Genomic DNA, 15,423 nt, shown 5'->3' on the forward strand with positions numbered 1-15,423 from the left:
AGACATATATTTCTTATTTTTACCCATACAAGACAGTTATGTTAAGAACCATTGGTTAAAACATAAATATGCCTCATTAACTGTTTCACTACATCCATATTTTTTTAAGTACTAGATGTATGATATCTAATTTTAAAATTTCTGTTGATATATCCCACCTTTTCTTACAAAAATTATCTGTTAAATGGGAGATATTTGTCTTTTTATATAATTATGATTAAAGACTATATCTAAAATCAACTTTCATGTAATCAAATATCCGATCAAAAATATTTTTAAATATTCTAAATTACTTCTTAAAAGAAATTTAACTAGAATATTAATATCAGACATTACAGTTAAAGTTAACTTTATAACTGGAATAAATACTGGAAGGTAAACTGACACAGCATAGAATCCCGACTTTTGGACTAAGAAGCCCTGAGTATGGCCTGCCACTTGCTAGCTGTGTGACCATGAAGAAATCACTTGACTTCTCTAAGTCTTGGTTTTCTCCTCTGTAAAATGAGAAATACAATAATTGAGACAGGAAGAGTAGGATCAAAACCTTTAAAAGAAAGGAAGGATGAAAGAAAGGAAAAGAAAAAAAGTCAGGAAAAGAAGACCAAGCCTAGAACACTACTGCTTAGCTAAAGTATACATGTAACTACAGAAGGCAGATCTGCAGGCACTCATCTACTAGTTGACACCATAAAATCAAACTTACCAATGCCAAGAGTCCATGTGTTACAAGACACAGGACTCAAAGGGGTATTCGACTTGACAGAAAAAGTTTGTGCATTCACTTATGTTTTTGTAAAAAGAATAATTAAAGTTACACCAGCAGATGTTTCTCCAGTTAGACTTGCTAGCAAAGATGCGCAGACCTTCAATGCACAAGACAGAGGAACTGGATGTGCTGGGGGAAAGCCTCTGGTTCAATAAGCAGGCTTTCACGACCATTGACATTCAGCTCCAGTAGCACCCTGGAGAAACGCCACAGCTCCCTCTGGCTTCTTCAAATGTCTTTACTGGAGAAAAAACATTCCTAGTATGATTCGCTCACCTACTTATCCATTTTTCAAGATAAAAAATGATAAAGACACGACAATGATATCTCAAGAATTGCTTTAGGAAGTGTGCCTACAAGTCGCCTTTTCCAGTAGTTCTCGTGCCATTATCACAGTTCAATATGTACCTGGGTGTTTAGCCTGATAAACAGTAAACTTCTTGAACAGAGAAAAGTCAGCTGAATCATTTTGGTGTCTCTAGTGCAACACATGGCACGTAGCAGATGATCTATAAACGTGTATTAGCTAAACTGAATTTTAACTAATTGTGATGAATGCAAACAGAAACCATTGATATCGGGTTTGAAAAGGTGAGACAACAGCAGAAATGTCTTGTAGATTTTAGCAAGCAAATACCTTATCCAAACACTTATCCTACAGGTAAAATGTCATTATAACAACCCCCACTCTATCTCCAATATACTTATCTTTTGAAAAATAATAAATACATTCCAAGAACAATATTCCTCATTTCCAGGAGGAGGAGAGAATGCTAAGTCTTTTGACACTGAGGCAGGCACATAGAAGTGCTTGTGAAGACAGAGGGAGAAGGTGCCATCATGACACTGCTCCTCCATCTCCCGCCTTCCTGAGTGGTTCTCAGCCGCATTTAATTAGCCTTGAACACAGAGACGGATAAACATGAGGGAGGGGTCTTAAAGGGTGATTGCTATCTGACAGCAGGACACGAGAACTCTAAGGGGGCCCAGCTGCAGCTGCAGTCAAGTTTCTCTTCTCCACAGAGAAAACAGCACATTGGAAAGAAGTCCCTGACTCAAAACGACTGTTGGATGGACAAGGACCAGAAAAGGCCTTAGTTATATTAGGCTTTTGATTATAAAGAATATGCTGAAATCTGAGCAAAATATACTCTTACTTTAGGTCATCAGCTCTCATTTGGAAATAACTTTGTGCTGAATATTTATTCACTGTAACGAGATACATAAAAAAGTTTTACTTCTATACAACATTCCAAAATCCAGCTACATCACTACCAAGAGGCATGCATGGTCCTGTTCTAGGCAAAGGAAAGAGAACTGTACAGTCAAAACCTTCTTCTAAAACTCCATTTAGCCAAAGTCTAGTAACATCTAGGCTCTAAAATACAGCAGTTTATTGGGAGGAGAAGGGAATAAGCTATATGCCACTGGCCATGGGTAGGAGCCCAGTGTTCTAGTTACTAGAGCCTCTGGCCCAAGGTCAAATCTCAAGAAGCCTCTCGGTTGTTCTGACTCTGCTTGAACAGTTTTTAATATCCTTTTTGCCCTTACTGAACATATAAGAGATTAAATAATTACTAACTTATTTCATTTGAAAAGGTATGTTCAAAGTAGAAATTCAAAAACAGAGGAAGGAAAAAGAAATTAAAAATAACCTCTAACATCCACTGCCATACCCTACCCCTCCAACCCAATAAGGAATTATCCTGTTACTGCTTTTATTTTTAAATAAGAAAGGAGCTGAAAGAAGTGGTCTTAACTTACCTAAAATTATTGCAGCCCAGGACGACTCCAACTATGTTCTTGCCAATGTCATGCACATCGCCTTTAACCGTAGCCAACACAATGGTGCCGTGGTAAGGGTCCTGGAGAGCAAGACAAGCAGCTCAGCATTGCTGTGGACCACCTAGTTCTCTATGGCCAGACAGGTGTCGGCACAGACAGCAATTCAATACAACCAAGACAACCTCAAAGATACACCTGGAACCCAAATCATGTGCTGTGCAAGTAGACAGCTGGAAGCCCGAGCAGTTCAAAGGAGGCCTGCCTAGTTGATTAGCTCAGGGAGCTTCAACCAAGATCATGGTTTCCATCACCTCAAAGAACAGTTTATGTTCAAATACTAAACAATCCCATAGCTGAAGACCATATCCTTAACCCCAGAAAACTGTCTGACAAATGTCTATTGTTAGCAATAGAGGGAGAGGGAGGGAGGAGCCGGTGAACTGCATATGGCCCGTCAGAATCTGAACCACCTCAACAGGCCAGCACAGAGGGGCATTTGATAATCTTGTTTCAACACTGGTGTTTTATGTACTGTCAGCATCCCCTCCCTCAAAAAAAGAAAAAGAAAACAAAGGAAAAGGCATGCAAGGCAAGTGGGACTTTTATAAGCACTATGTCTGTCTGAGCCATTCACAAACTCAGACCAATTTAAGAATTCAGAACCCTAGGGGCCAAAACAAACTGAGCTTCACAGGGAGCTAAACAAGGTCAAAGCTTAATGATATACTATGGTGGTACAGCCCAACAAGAATTCAATTGAATCCAGAAACCGTGCCAAGGACATTACCCAGACACAGAGAATATTCAGTTAAGAGGTTTTCCAACACCACAAATTACTGTTACCTCAAGGGCAGGGACTAATCTTTGTAGCTACAGTGTCTAGCACAGTACTTGGCACATAGTAGGAGCTTTGTAAATGGTCAACAGATGAATGAATGAACTTGTCTTGAAATCATGAGCTTTGTCTGAAAAATTATGTTCATATTAAAAATTTCATAAAGTCACATTCAAAGCAAAGTTCCAGAGTATTCCGCTATTTAGTGAAGCAGTAGATCATCTCTCTATTTATCTCCAATGACAAAGACAGCCAAGCCCATGGTCCCCACCCCCACCCCAGCAACAGTCTTCGGGACCAATTCCTCACAGGGCCCATAAGCCTGGACAAAATGACTTGCCTCTTCTTCTACTGCACCAGTAAGCACTCTGGTTTCTTCTCTTTCTTTTTCCATGAAGGGAATAAGGTGGCCAACAGCCTTCTTCATAACCCGAGCTGACTTTATAACCTGGGGAAAATACACAGTCAGGCATCTTTATAAAATCACCTGAATGGTTGCTAATGGCCACTCGTGAAATTTCAGCACAAATTAAGACGGCATGCTTTAACCTTAGGTCAGCCACACTGGAGTTCACTTTTGACAGTGGGCAGGATAAGGAGTGAGTTCCCTGTGGGGAGAGCCAGTGAATGAGGTAAAGCAGAAGGAAAACAAGGCTAGAAATCAAACATTGCAATTTCTGTCCTCTGAACTTCATATTATTTTTTCTCTGCCTAGAAGGCCCTCCATCACTTCTCCAAGTTCCATATGTATCCTTCATGTTTCAAGCTTCTCTACCATGAGCCCCTTCTCAGCCTTCTCTTCTCATTCCCCAGCATTACAATTCACTTATAATGAAGGCTTGTGCTTAAACTAGAACAGAGCCTTTTACAAAATTCATGTATGCTGAAATTCATTGGTATAAGTATGATGAGAAACAGGATATTTGCACTCTTAAAGTTTCTCCCCATAAGTAAATTTATAGAGGAGAAACCTAGCAGACAGCATTAACCAAATGATGAAAGTTAACATCACCAGTAATGAGTCATAACAACATGACGGGCCTCCTGATATGATCCACTGAGAAGGGCAAGCATCACTCTGTTATTCTTGCCAAAAATGAGAAAAAAATCAGACAAACTCAAATTGAGGGACAGTCTACATAATAACTGTGCTGTATTCTTCAAAAGTCAAGGTCATAAGGAAAGACTGAGGAACTGTTAGAGAAGGTAGGATAGAAACAATGTGGGATCCTGGAACAAAAAAAAACAGTAGTGGAAAAGCTGGTGAAATGTGAATAAGGTCTTTGGTTAACAGCATTATATCAATGTTAATTTCCCAGTTCTGATAATTATAGGATGGTCATGTAAAAATGTTAACATTAGGGGAAGAAGTTGGGTAGGGGATATATGGACACTTTTAAACTGTATTTGCAATTTGTCTGTAAGTCTCAAGCTAACTCAAAAGTAAAAAGTTAAAATAATAACTTTGTCATGAAAAACAAAGACTGAGGAACTGTCACAGGCTGGAGGAGACTACGACGACAGGACAACTAAATGTTCCTTCTACTGAATGTGGTGATGGTTTCCCGGGTGCAGACATGTTAAAACTTATCAAACTGTAGCCTTTAAATAAGTGCAGTTTATTGTATGGTAATGATAAAATAAAGCTGTTTAAAAAAAGGATGAACATTATAAAGGAAAATGGACAAATAACATTTAAATATAGAATAAGTAAACTTTAAAAAAAAAGAACTGGACCTTTTAGCTTTTTGTATGCCTCACAGCACCAAACCCAGAGGGCTCAACAAGTATTTGTTAACTGATTTGGTTAGCAGCTACTATAAATCAAAATAAATGTTCTGGTTTTCGGGCCAGCCCTGTGGCCAAGTGGCTGGGTTTGTGTGCTCCACTTCGGCAATCCGGGTTTCCCCGGTTTGGATCCTGGGCATGGACATGGCACCACTCCTCGGGCCATGCTGGGCCGGCGTCCTGCATAGCACAGCCAGAGTGACCTGCAGCTGGAATATACAACTATGTACTGGGGGAGGGGCTTTGGGGAGAAGAGGAAAAATAAAGAGGAGAAGGGATTGGCAGTGGATGTTAGCTCAGGCACCAGTCTTTAAAAAAAAAAAGTTCTGGTTTCATTTGAAACATTTAATGTATATCATTATTTAAAAATGGTAATAATTTTTTCAAAATATGCATCCTTAAAGATGAATATTGGCTGGTCAAATCAAATCAATATTATTAACTTGATATTAATCTTGGATTTTATTTTAATATGGGTGAGACATAGGTGTTGGGGGTAAGAGGTAGTACAGAAGAACAGAACATGAAGATGAGAATGCTAATTTCCAGATGACCTCTAACCTCCACATCACCCTAAAGACGGATTTTTAAACCAGACATTAGTACTAAAAATGCTTAGAGAAAGAATGACCAGATCTCAATGCCTCTGAGCTCTTACCAAAATTAAAACCTGAGAAATATACCCAGACTTACTATTTTATTAAAAGAGACTTTTTCTTTCAATTGTGAAAATTTCCCCCCCATTTTTGCCAACCTGAGGTAGAAACATTTTTCCAGCTCCAAAAAGATCACCAACAACTTTCATGCCATTCATCAGAGGTCCTTCAATTATGTTCAGGGGTCGGGGATATTTCTCCTGGTTTAACCTTGCTTCCTCAGTATCCTCAATAATATATTTTTCAATGCCCTACAAAAAAAATTACATTAAAAATTGGATGAAGTCCAAACAGCCAACAAAGAACGAATCATGGAAATGCTGAAGAGTGAGGGTTTTAGAATCAGACTGCATGGGTTCATATCCTGGCTCCAATCACTAATTTAGACAATTTATTAAGCTTCAGTTTCCTAAAGTAAAATATCACATAGTACCTACTTCATATGTTTATTTTCAGGATTAAGTGAGATAACCTATGTCAAGAGCTTAGCTGGCCTCCTTGATACAAAGTAAGTACTTGGTAAAAGTGAGCTGTTAGTGAGAGAAGGAGTACTAACAAGTAAAGTTCAAATTCACAATAAAATACACTTTAACAGATTACACGTTAATAAATATCTCCTGTGAAATCAGTGTTTTCTCACTGTATGTTACGGGGCTAGGGGAGGAATGACAATGGGCAGGACTTTTATGGGACGTTCAGATCCATGAGGCCTCCACTGACTTATCCAGCCTTCACTCATCAAGCCCTAATCCTTCAGTGTCCCCAGTTCAAGGCCTTGGATGCAGCTGACTAGTTCCACAACCTGAAATGTGTGAATCTCAAAAGGTCCAGGAAGTTAAAAGTTAAATTTCAGAGCCAAAAAAAACCTCTGAAATTCTCCAGATTCACAAATGAGGAAACCGAAGCTAAGAGATTATGTTGGCTAAAATTCCACTTATCAGCAGAAGAGCCAGGACTTGCTTGTTGACTGACTGACAGCAACTTGGTCTAGAAGAGCGTTTCTCAACCCTGGCAATACTGACATTTGGAGCTGAAAAATTCTTTGATGTGCAGGCCTGTCTTGTGCACTGGAGGATGTTTAGAAGCATCCCTGGCCACTGGATGCCAGTAACACCTCCCACCCCCAGTTATGACAACCAAAAATGTCTCTAGACACTGTCACATGTGCCAGAGATGGGGGATGCAAAATCACCCAGGGGTGGTCTTTAGGGAATCTCCTTTGCCAGCTGCTGTCAGCACCACCCTTCCAGCATCAACATCAGACAACCATGAGGAGTCTCCTGCCTCCAGTCCACACTCAGCGGTCGCACAACTCACCTTCACGAGGGCATACTCAAGGCGTTCTTCAATGGGGCCATTCCTCCACTCATCGGTCTGGATGACTTTCTTCCCTCCTTTGCCATGAGTCTGAATTCAAATTAGGACAGAGAGATGGGTATAACAGGTCACTTAGAATTACTTGGCATCAAAAATACTTCCAGTCCCTAGTAGAGTATCCAGCATGAATTAAGATCTTAATAAATGTCTGAAGCTATACCACACATCTGATGAGTTTTTAAAGCTTTCAACAAGGACTACCCACAAATATATGTAGAAAAGATGTAGTGAAACTAGGTCAGACATCACCCTGGAGGTGGGCACACTCAGAAGTGCAGGACATGAACTATGTTCCCAAGGACTTTGTCCTATCACAAGGGAGGTGGAAAATATACAAAGAAAAGAGAGCCACAAGAGAAAACATGTGCTGAGGGTCGAATGAGCAGACGATACAGACTAGTAGATAATACAAACTAGACTAGGAATTTTGAGCAAGGAGTGATTATCGCAAACTGGGGTGGTGAAGAGAGACTTTGAAGAAGCTGACAGATTCAGCAAAGAAACAGAAGCGCAAGGATCAATGGCACAAAAGGTGAATTGCATTACCTTATCTGTTTTCTCCATCTCAACCAGTGGCACCAGTTTCCCAAACCAGAAAATAAGTATCATTCTTGAACCTCTACTCTATTCGTTCCTCACAATTAATCAATCACCTACTCCTAATGATTACACCTCCTCAGCATTTCTCTCCACCCCAATTCCACCTTCATAGTCCAAGCAATAAGTGGTCTCCACAGCCCAGAGTCACCCTGATCTCCAATGCACCTTTCGCACCGTAGCCAGGGGGACCTTTCCAACACGCAAATCTGATCAAACTGCCCCTAGGTGAAAAAATTCATTCGAAGTTCCCTATTGTTCTTGAGATATAGTACTGACTCCTTTCTATGCCATACAGTGCCCTTATCTGGTGTTCTCCTATAGCTTCATCTTCTACGATTCCCAACAAGCTTAGCCATCCTGAACATTTCAGTCCCTTACACTCCCCATCATCTCTTTCATGCCTGGGCCTTCACATTTGTTAATCTGACATACGTTTATTCAGCACCTACCACAATGCCAGGCCCCAGTTAGATGCGAATACTCCTCCCCTGGCAGGGACCACCAGCACTGCTCTCCAACCCCAAACCTTAGCCTAGCAAACTCCTATTGAACTTTCAGGGCTCACCTGACCCATCACTTCTGGGAAGCTTTCCCCGACCACCTCTACCTTTGGGTTCAGTGTCCCTCTGAAGCATTCTCATAGCATCCTGTATTTCCCCTATCATAGCACTTACCACAGTGGATCAGAATTGCCTCCATATATTTTTGCATGTCTCACTAAACTCGAGGCTCTGTAGGGACACAGCTCTCTTACTAGCTAGATCCTCCAAGTTCAGTAAAGTGCACAAAACAAGAATTCAGTAAATATTAGCTGAATGTTTTAGTGATGCCTGGAGCAACGTTTGTGCAGGATAGCAGAGGCCGAGTCACAGAGCGCCACAAATCCACGCTATGGAGTTTAGATTTAACCTTCCAGGCAATTGTGGGGTGGAGGGCAGAATTCAAAGTTCAGAAGCTGCAGAGTAACATTCAAAGAAGTATTTTAAAGAGAACCCAAAAAGGAGGAGAATGTTTTAATAGTCCATGATGAAGGCCTGGACTGCAGTGCTGGTAACAGGAGGGGAAGGAAAGGATAAACATAAAGGCATCAACTAAGAAACAACGTGTAAGAAGAGAAGGAAGGACTTGGGGCAAAAGCCAAGATTCAGGGCTGGGGCTGTAACTGAAATTATGACAACACAAGGGCTTTCTTGCATATCAAAAAACCTAAAGAAAATGTAATTTAAAAAGAATTATTTGCAGCATTATTTAAAATATCTGAGACATGGGAATAACCTAACTGCCCACACATAATGGAATGTTCTTCAGCCAGAAAGAAGAAAATTCTGCCATTTGCAACAACACGGATGGAGCTTGTGGGTATTGTGCTAAGTGAAATAAGTCAGAGAGAGAAAGATAAATACCATATGATTTCCTTGTATGTGGAATCTAAAAACAACCGAACTCATCGATACACAGAACAGACTGGCGGTTGCCAGATGCAGGGGGGTTGGAGGAGTGGGCAAAATGAGCGAAGGTAGTCAAAAAATTAAAAAGTCTTGGGGATGCAATGTACAGCATGGTGACTATGGTTAACAATACTGTACTCTATATTTGAAAGTTGCTAAGAGTAGATCTTAAAAGATCTCATCACAAGAAAAAAATTTGTAACTGTGTGGTGATGGATATTAACTAGACTTATTGTGGTGATCATTTCACAATATAGATATATATGGACTCATTATGTTGTACATCTGAAACTGACATAATATGTTAACTATATCTCAATTAAAAATACCCTAAAAATTACAAAATTCATAAGTTATATACTCTGATCTTTAAGAGAAAACACAAAACTAGAGCTGTGTGGCACTGAGAAAGGAAAGAAGGAAGGAAGGAGGGAGGGAGAGAAGGAAGGAAGGAAATAAGGAAAGAAGGAAGGAAGGAAAGAAGGAAAGAAGGGAGGAGGGGAGGGAGGGAGGGAGGGAAGTGAAGAGAAAAGAAGAGAAGAGAAGAAGGAAAGAAAGACAGAAAAAGTCCTTCAAAGGTCACATTCACATCACTTGATACATGTAAACACCATTTGTTCTCTGAGCCACAAAATCAGGCAATTCCTGCTGCGGGATGGAGTCTGATGTGTAAAAACAGGGCAGAGTGTTCCACACACTATTGGAAAAAGGACCTGGTGTGTTCACAGAAAAATACCACAGTGTGCCACACATATGGGGTGGGGAGCGGTCAGTATGTATGTGATTACAAATAGTGGCACATGAGGACACAGTGAAGGCCAGTGAAGATTTCACTAAAGTGTTGGGGCTGCAGTGAATGAAAACTACCCCACCTGATCAACATGCTTCAGAAACACTACCAAGCAAACCGAACAATCAATTGTCATGTCCATCTGGCTACTCCTTGTATCTGTATCCACAGCTCTAGAGTAGCTTCTGCCCCACAGGGTCCTCATGGTGATCTGTGTTTTGTTTATGAAATCAAACCGGACCAGCATCAAGGGAAGTAAACTCCTTGAGAGAAAGCCGAAGCAGAATGTGAGCTCCAATGGCAATGAGAGCCTAAGGCCAGATCAAAGAACAGATGACCTTTTTTCCAGAAAAATATCAAGAACATTCTCGCAATCCAAGCTTATTCAAAAGCTATCCTATTCAGAGCAGAGATCCTTCCAGTCCCTGCCTAAAGGGGTTATGACCTCCTCTATTAGGGTACAAAGTACTTAATAAAGAAATTCCACGTGAATTATCTCTTACCATGACACCTGGAACTTTTACTACTAAAAAGAATTTATCTGCCACAGGTCAAATTAGGGGAATTATTTTTCAGTAAAACCCCTTACTCCCCAAAGTGGAATTAGACTACTTAGGAGGATCGGACACAGGGCTCTTTCCACTCTTCTCAATGTATCAGACAGGAACTTGGGTGCAGACTTCATCATTTAATAAGAAAAAGAGATAATCATTCTCTTATAAAGAAAATAAGTTCCTCATCCCTTATTTGCCTTCTAATATTCCTGCTTTGCATGCTCCATTTGCACTTGGTGTATCCTGAGGAATTGCTACAGAGCCGGTGACTCCTGGGAGTTATTAAAGTATACCTGTTTTGATTATTAATTCCTTTAACGGTAACAGAAGTCACCTTGAATGTAGAGAGTTAGCCTACTTGACAGAGGGGTCAATGGCTTGTAATAAGTCCTTGTGGTTACATTAAGAGGGAGGCAATTTCTTATATGATGGATTGTTTAAGCTCTTGCAATTGCTATTAAGATTTCCCTCAATTTGGCTGTGTCCTGGGGGCAAAACCTCTTGGCAGCTCAGCATGATATACAGAAACAACTTGTAAACAAATGCTAAAAGTGATCACAGGCCAAAAAGAACGACTGGCAAATACAAAGCCAAGAAAACCTTAAATGAGAACAGTCTTACAAATAAGGAGCCCCATCTTTCCTAAGTGAGAGAACTATCTCATCCGGACAGTGGAGGAAAAGATGAAATTGCACATCTTTTTACGGGTTAATTAAGAGCTCTCTGGCATAACTTCACGATTATACCAGCTATGATGCCCTTCTGCCTTTCAACAGAACCCTGTCCTAGTCAGTTATTAGTGGAGGGTCCCCCACTAGGTGGAAGACAGGCTAAGACTGAAAACTGAATAGTGTTTCTTACCCATGCCTTGATGTTTGAAGAATATTAAAAGACTGAGCACTTTGTCTACATGAGCAGAAACAGTCATGAGAATAGAAAAAGAAATCTAGGGATTGTCTCCTAAGTAATGAGCTAAGAAGTAGAACTTGGTTATATTTGCAACAACCGAGATCTGAGACACTTTGTCCTGGGTTCACATGAGAAACCAGAAATGTTTTTAAGGAACTGAGAGGAGAGTCATGTGCTCACTGGCACAGTTTGAATGCCAATCAGCTTTGCTGAGCCGAAGGCTAACATGAGCAGCTTCAGAAATCTCAACCTTGCCCCTCATAAGGCTGAGCAGTCAAGGATGCGGTTAATCCTACATTGTCCTATCCTTCTTCCAGAACATGTTAATACTCTTCGGTGTTAGAAGAGGAAAAGTTAGCATTTCTGCCAGAGTTAAACTCAGATTTTAATATGGAAAACATTAGCAAAGTTGGCAATATACATAAAAGCATTCTATCACTTCCCAACATGCTTTGTGAGAAAAATGCCTTCCTTTGCCATGACTTTCTGAAACAAATCAAAAAGTAAGTTTTTTTGAGGTAAAGATCTCATCTTTCCTTAAACTAAATTCTAGGAAGCAGCACCCATGACAGATACTTACTGTATCTAGGACTGCCAACACACAATAAGTGGGAAACAAGGAATTGATTTTTGGATTAAAAATTATTCTCATTTTTATAGATCAAATGTATACAGACTTCAAGCCTTGAACCGCAGAACCTTGCCACAGATCAACCAGATCCTAATATAAACAGGTATACTAATGTAAACTTACAACAATGGGAACCAGGTAATAACAACACTGCCATGCAAGAAATCCAAAATAGACATTTTAAATGACGAGGTAGGAAAATATCTAGTAAAATGGAAAGATGTTCCAGTATACTGCTTAACAAACAGGTTACCAAAAAAGCATCAGAGTACAGTTCTATTTTTGTAAAAATGTGTGTGTGTGTGCATGTACACATATAAGTAAACATTCATTTCGAAAAACACAAAAACCATGACTAAAAGGTGGTAGGATTATGAGTGATTTTATTTTCTTCTTTGCTTATCTGTATTTTGTAAATTTTCTAGAATTAATATGTGTTACTTTGGTATGAGAAAAATCAATTTTACATTTTAAAATAAATTTAGGGGCCGGCCCGGTGGCGCAGCGGTTAAGTGCGCGCATTCCGCTTCTCGGCGGCCCGGGGTTCGCCGGTTCGGATCCCAGGTGCAGACATGGGACCGCTTGGCAAGCCATGCTGTGGTAGGCATCCCACATATAAAATAGAGGAAGATGGGCACAATGTTAGCTCAGGGCCAGGCTTCCTCAGCAAAAAAAAAGAGGAGGACTGGCAGTAGTTAGCTCAGGGCTAATCTTCCTTAAAAAAAAAAATAAAATAAAATAAAATAAATTTAAAGACACAAGTTCAGAATAATGAAACAGCCTATGTGTGGCCTGTTTCTCCGTCCTTGCCCTAACTAAAACACCTTCTCTGGAACTCTCCGTAGAAGTCTTCAATGATCCAAAGACATGATTAGATACTTGCTTCTATGCCAGTGAAGGTCTAGTAACTATAAGCGAGTGGTAAATTCAAAGACAGGAAAAGCCAGCCATTAGGGCACTCTTTTCCCTACCTGAGCATAACGTAGGAGCTTCTCAGTGGCCTCAGGGTCTTTATTCCAGATGAGATCTTCACAGAGCTGAAGAAGATCCTTATGGATATCATCATATACGGGGAGGTTTCCAGCGTTCACTATCCCCATGTCCATACCAAACTATGGCAATAAAAAGAAAAATGAGGATTTCCAGTGATACCCTAAACGAGGGGTCAGCAAACTTTTCCTGTAAGGGGCCAGATAGAAAATATTGTAGGCCATAGTCTCTGCTGGCCTAAAAGCAGACATGGACAATATACAAGCGAGTGGGTATGGCTGTGTTCCAATAAAACTTTATTCACAGAAACTGGCAGCAGGCCAGAGTTAGTCTGTGGGGGGGGGGGGGGCCAAAGTTTGCAAACACCTGCCCTAAGTAAAAGCTGATTTCAACAAGGAAAACAGGTTTTCTACTATACCTTGATTGCATGGTAAAGGAAAACCCCATGCATTGCTTCTCGAATGGCTTCCATTCCTCGGAAGGAGAAGGACAAATTGGAAAGACCTCCACTTATTTTGGCTCCAGGTAATGTTTCCTGGCAAAAAAAAAAAAAAGGCAAAAAGATCCTCCTATTTTGATAAAAGCAGCAGTCGTATCTCTTAAACTTTACACATAAGAATGGAAAGTAAAAAACATATAAAGTCCAAAGTAATTCAGAGCTTCTGGTAGCTAAACACAGACCAAAATTTGCCATATTATGGTGTCACAAAGGGACTGCCTCATAAATAGTTTTTCCTACTAGACTCTATTCTCCTTAAGCAAAAACAAAAAATTCTGCTTTACCTCTGTATGCCTCTGCAGTGACCATGATAAGGCACAAAACACACTGAGTGCACCATAAAATATTTGCTGGACAAATGACAGAGACAGAAAGAGACAGAGACAGACAACACTGAGAGAGAGAGAGACAGAGAGAGAGACTGAAAGACAGAGACAGACAGAAGCCTGTCATTCACTGAAAGCACAAGCTACTAGAAGGCTTCTATAACCTAAATGAACAAACTCCCTAGTTCATTATAAAATCAACCAATTATAAAAGGACAGGAGGGAATTTCCACCACACCTTTTGACAATGTCAAGCTGCAGCATGCATGTGGAACAACAGGAACTCATGCTTACTGTTCGTTAAAGTACGAACTAGATCAAGCATTTAGGGAGACAGCTTCCACTATCTACTACTATGACCCAACCATTCCACTTCTGGGCATACGCTATAGAGAAAATCAGCCCAAGATACATATACAAGACTGCTCATAGCAGCATTGCTCATCATGTCCAAAAACTGGAAACCAACCAAATTATCTATCAACAATAGAATGGTTAATTGTGGTATAGTTACACGAGAGAATATTATATATTAATAAAAAGGAACAAGTACAGCTGTAACAACACAGATGAATCTTTAAAATGAAGTCAGGTAAGGAAAGAAGGCATAAGAGTTCTAAGACTCTGCTTAGGGGCCGGCCCCATGGCCGAGTGGTTAGGTTCACACGCTCCACTTCAGTGGCCCAGGGTTTCACTGGTTTAGATCCTGGGCATGGACATGGCACCACTCATCAGGCCATGCTGAGGCGGCATCCCGCTTAGCACAATCAGAGGCACTCACAACTAGAAAATACAACTATGTATTGGGGCACTTTGGGGAGAAGAAGAAGAAGAAAAAAAAAGAAAAAGAAGATTGGCAACAGATGTTAGCTCAGGCGCCAATCTTTAAAAAAAAAAGACTATGTCTACATTAAGCTCAAAACAGGCAAAATTATACTGTTTATACAGTCGATTCCCATTATTTATGGTAGTTATTATTTTCTGTTAAGTCACCATGAACACTGAATCAGGAATACTGAAAACCACTGCTCCTGGGGGAAATACAGGGTTAGGTTCCTGTTAGCCTCTGGTCACCAAATTTTTATCAACTGATCATTATATTACCTTATTTTATGTGTGTCTCTGTTTAAAGACACCTTGTCTAATATATATTGTTTATTCATTAACATCAAGCTCACAGCCAACAGCACTATACCTCATGTCTAAACGAAGCTTATGTTAACAAAAGTATTTCCTCCATAAGGCACATCACAGCCTTCTTGTACTTAGGAACACTAGACAGCACTTCAGCACTATGCTTTGGGGCCATTTAAACAGAGAAATCACCAAGAAAAAGCTCAAAAATGTGAAAAACATGGTACTAACTAGACCATGAAAAAGACAGGTTTACAGAATGAAAGCTGAAACAAGAAGGCAAAGCATGTACTTGTTGACTTTATCTGAGAACATGTGGGTCAGGCCACTTA

The 15,423-nt window shown here is 40.2% G+C and overlaps 1 protein-coding gene across 4 annotated transcripts in view; it reads right to left on the bottom strand.

The window, feature by feature from the left end:
* MTR (5-methyltetrahydrofolate-homocysteine methyltransferase) overlaps positions 1-15,423 on the bottom strand; it is a 102,977-nt gene that overhangs the window by 32,949 nt on the left and 54,605 nt on the right. For all 4 annotated transcript variants that reach the window (XM_008528903.2, XM_070568234.1, XM_008528904.2 and 1 more), the window contains 6 exons: positions 13,551-13,667; positions 13,114-13,254; positions 7,151-7,240; positions 5,932-6,084; positions 3,730-3,837; positions 2,534-2,634 (listed from right to left, as the gene is read on the bottom strand). In XM_008528903.2, coding sequence (XP_008527125.1) covers positions 2,534-2,634; positions 3,730-3,837; positions 5,932-6,084; positions 7,151-7,240; positions 13,114-13,254; positions 13,551-13,667 — 710 coding nt within the window. The remainder of the gene's footprint in view (positions 1-2,533; positions 2,635-3,729; positions 3,838-5,931; positions 6,085-7,150; positions 7,241-13,113; positions 13,255-13,550; positions 13,668-15,423) is intronic.

This window comes from Equus przewalskii, chromosome 1 (assembly GCF_037783145.1).
Source record: "Equus przewalskii isolate Varuska chromosome 1, EquPr2, whole genome shotgun sequence".
In the NCBI taxonomy this organism is placed as follows: domain Eukaryota; kingdom Metazoa; phylum Chordata; class Mammalia; order Perissodactyla; family Equidae; genus Equus; species Equus przewalskii.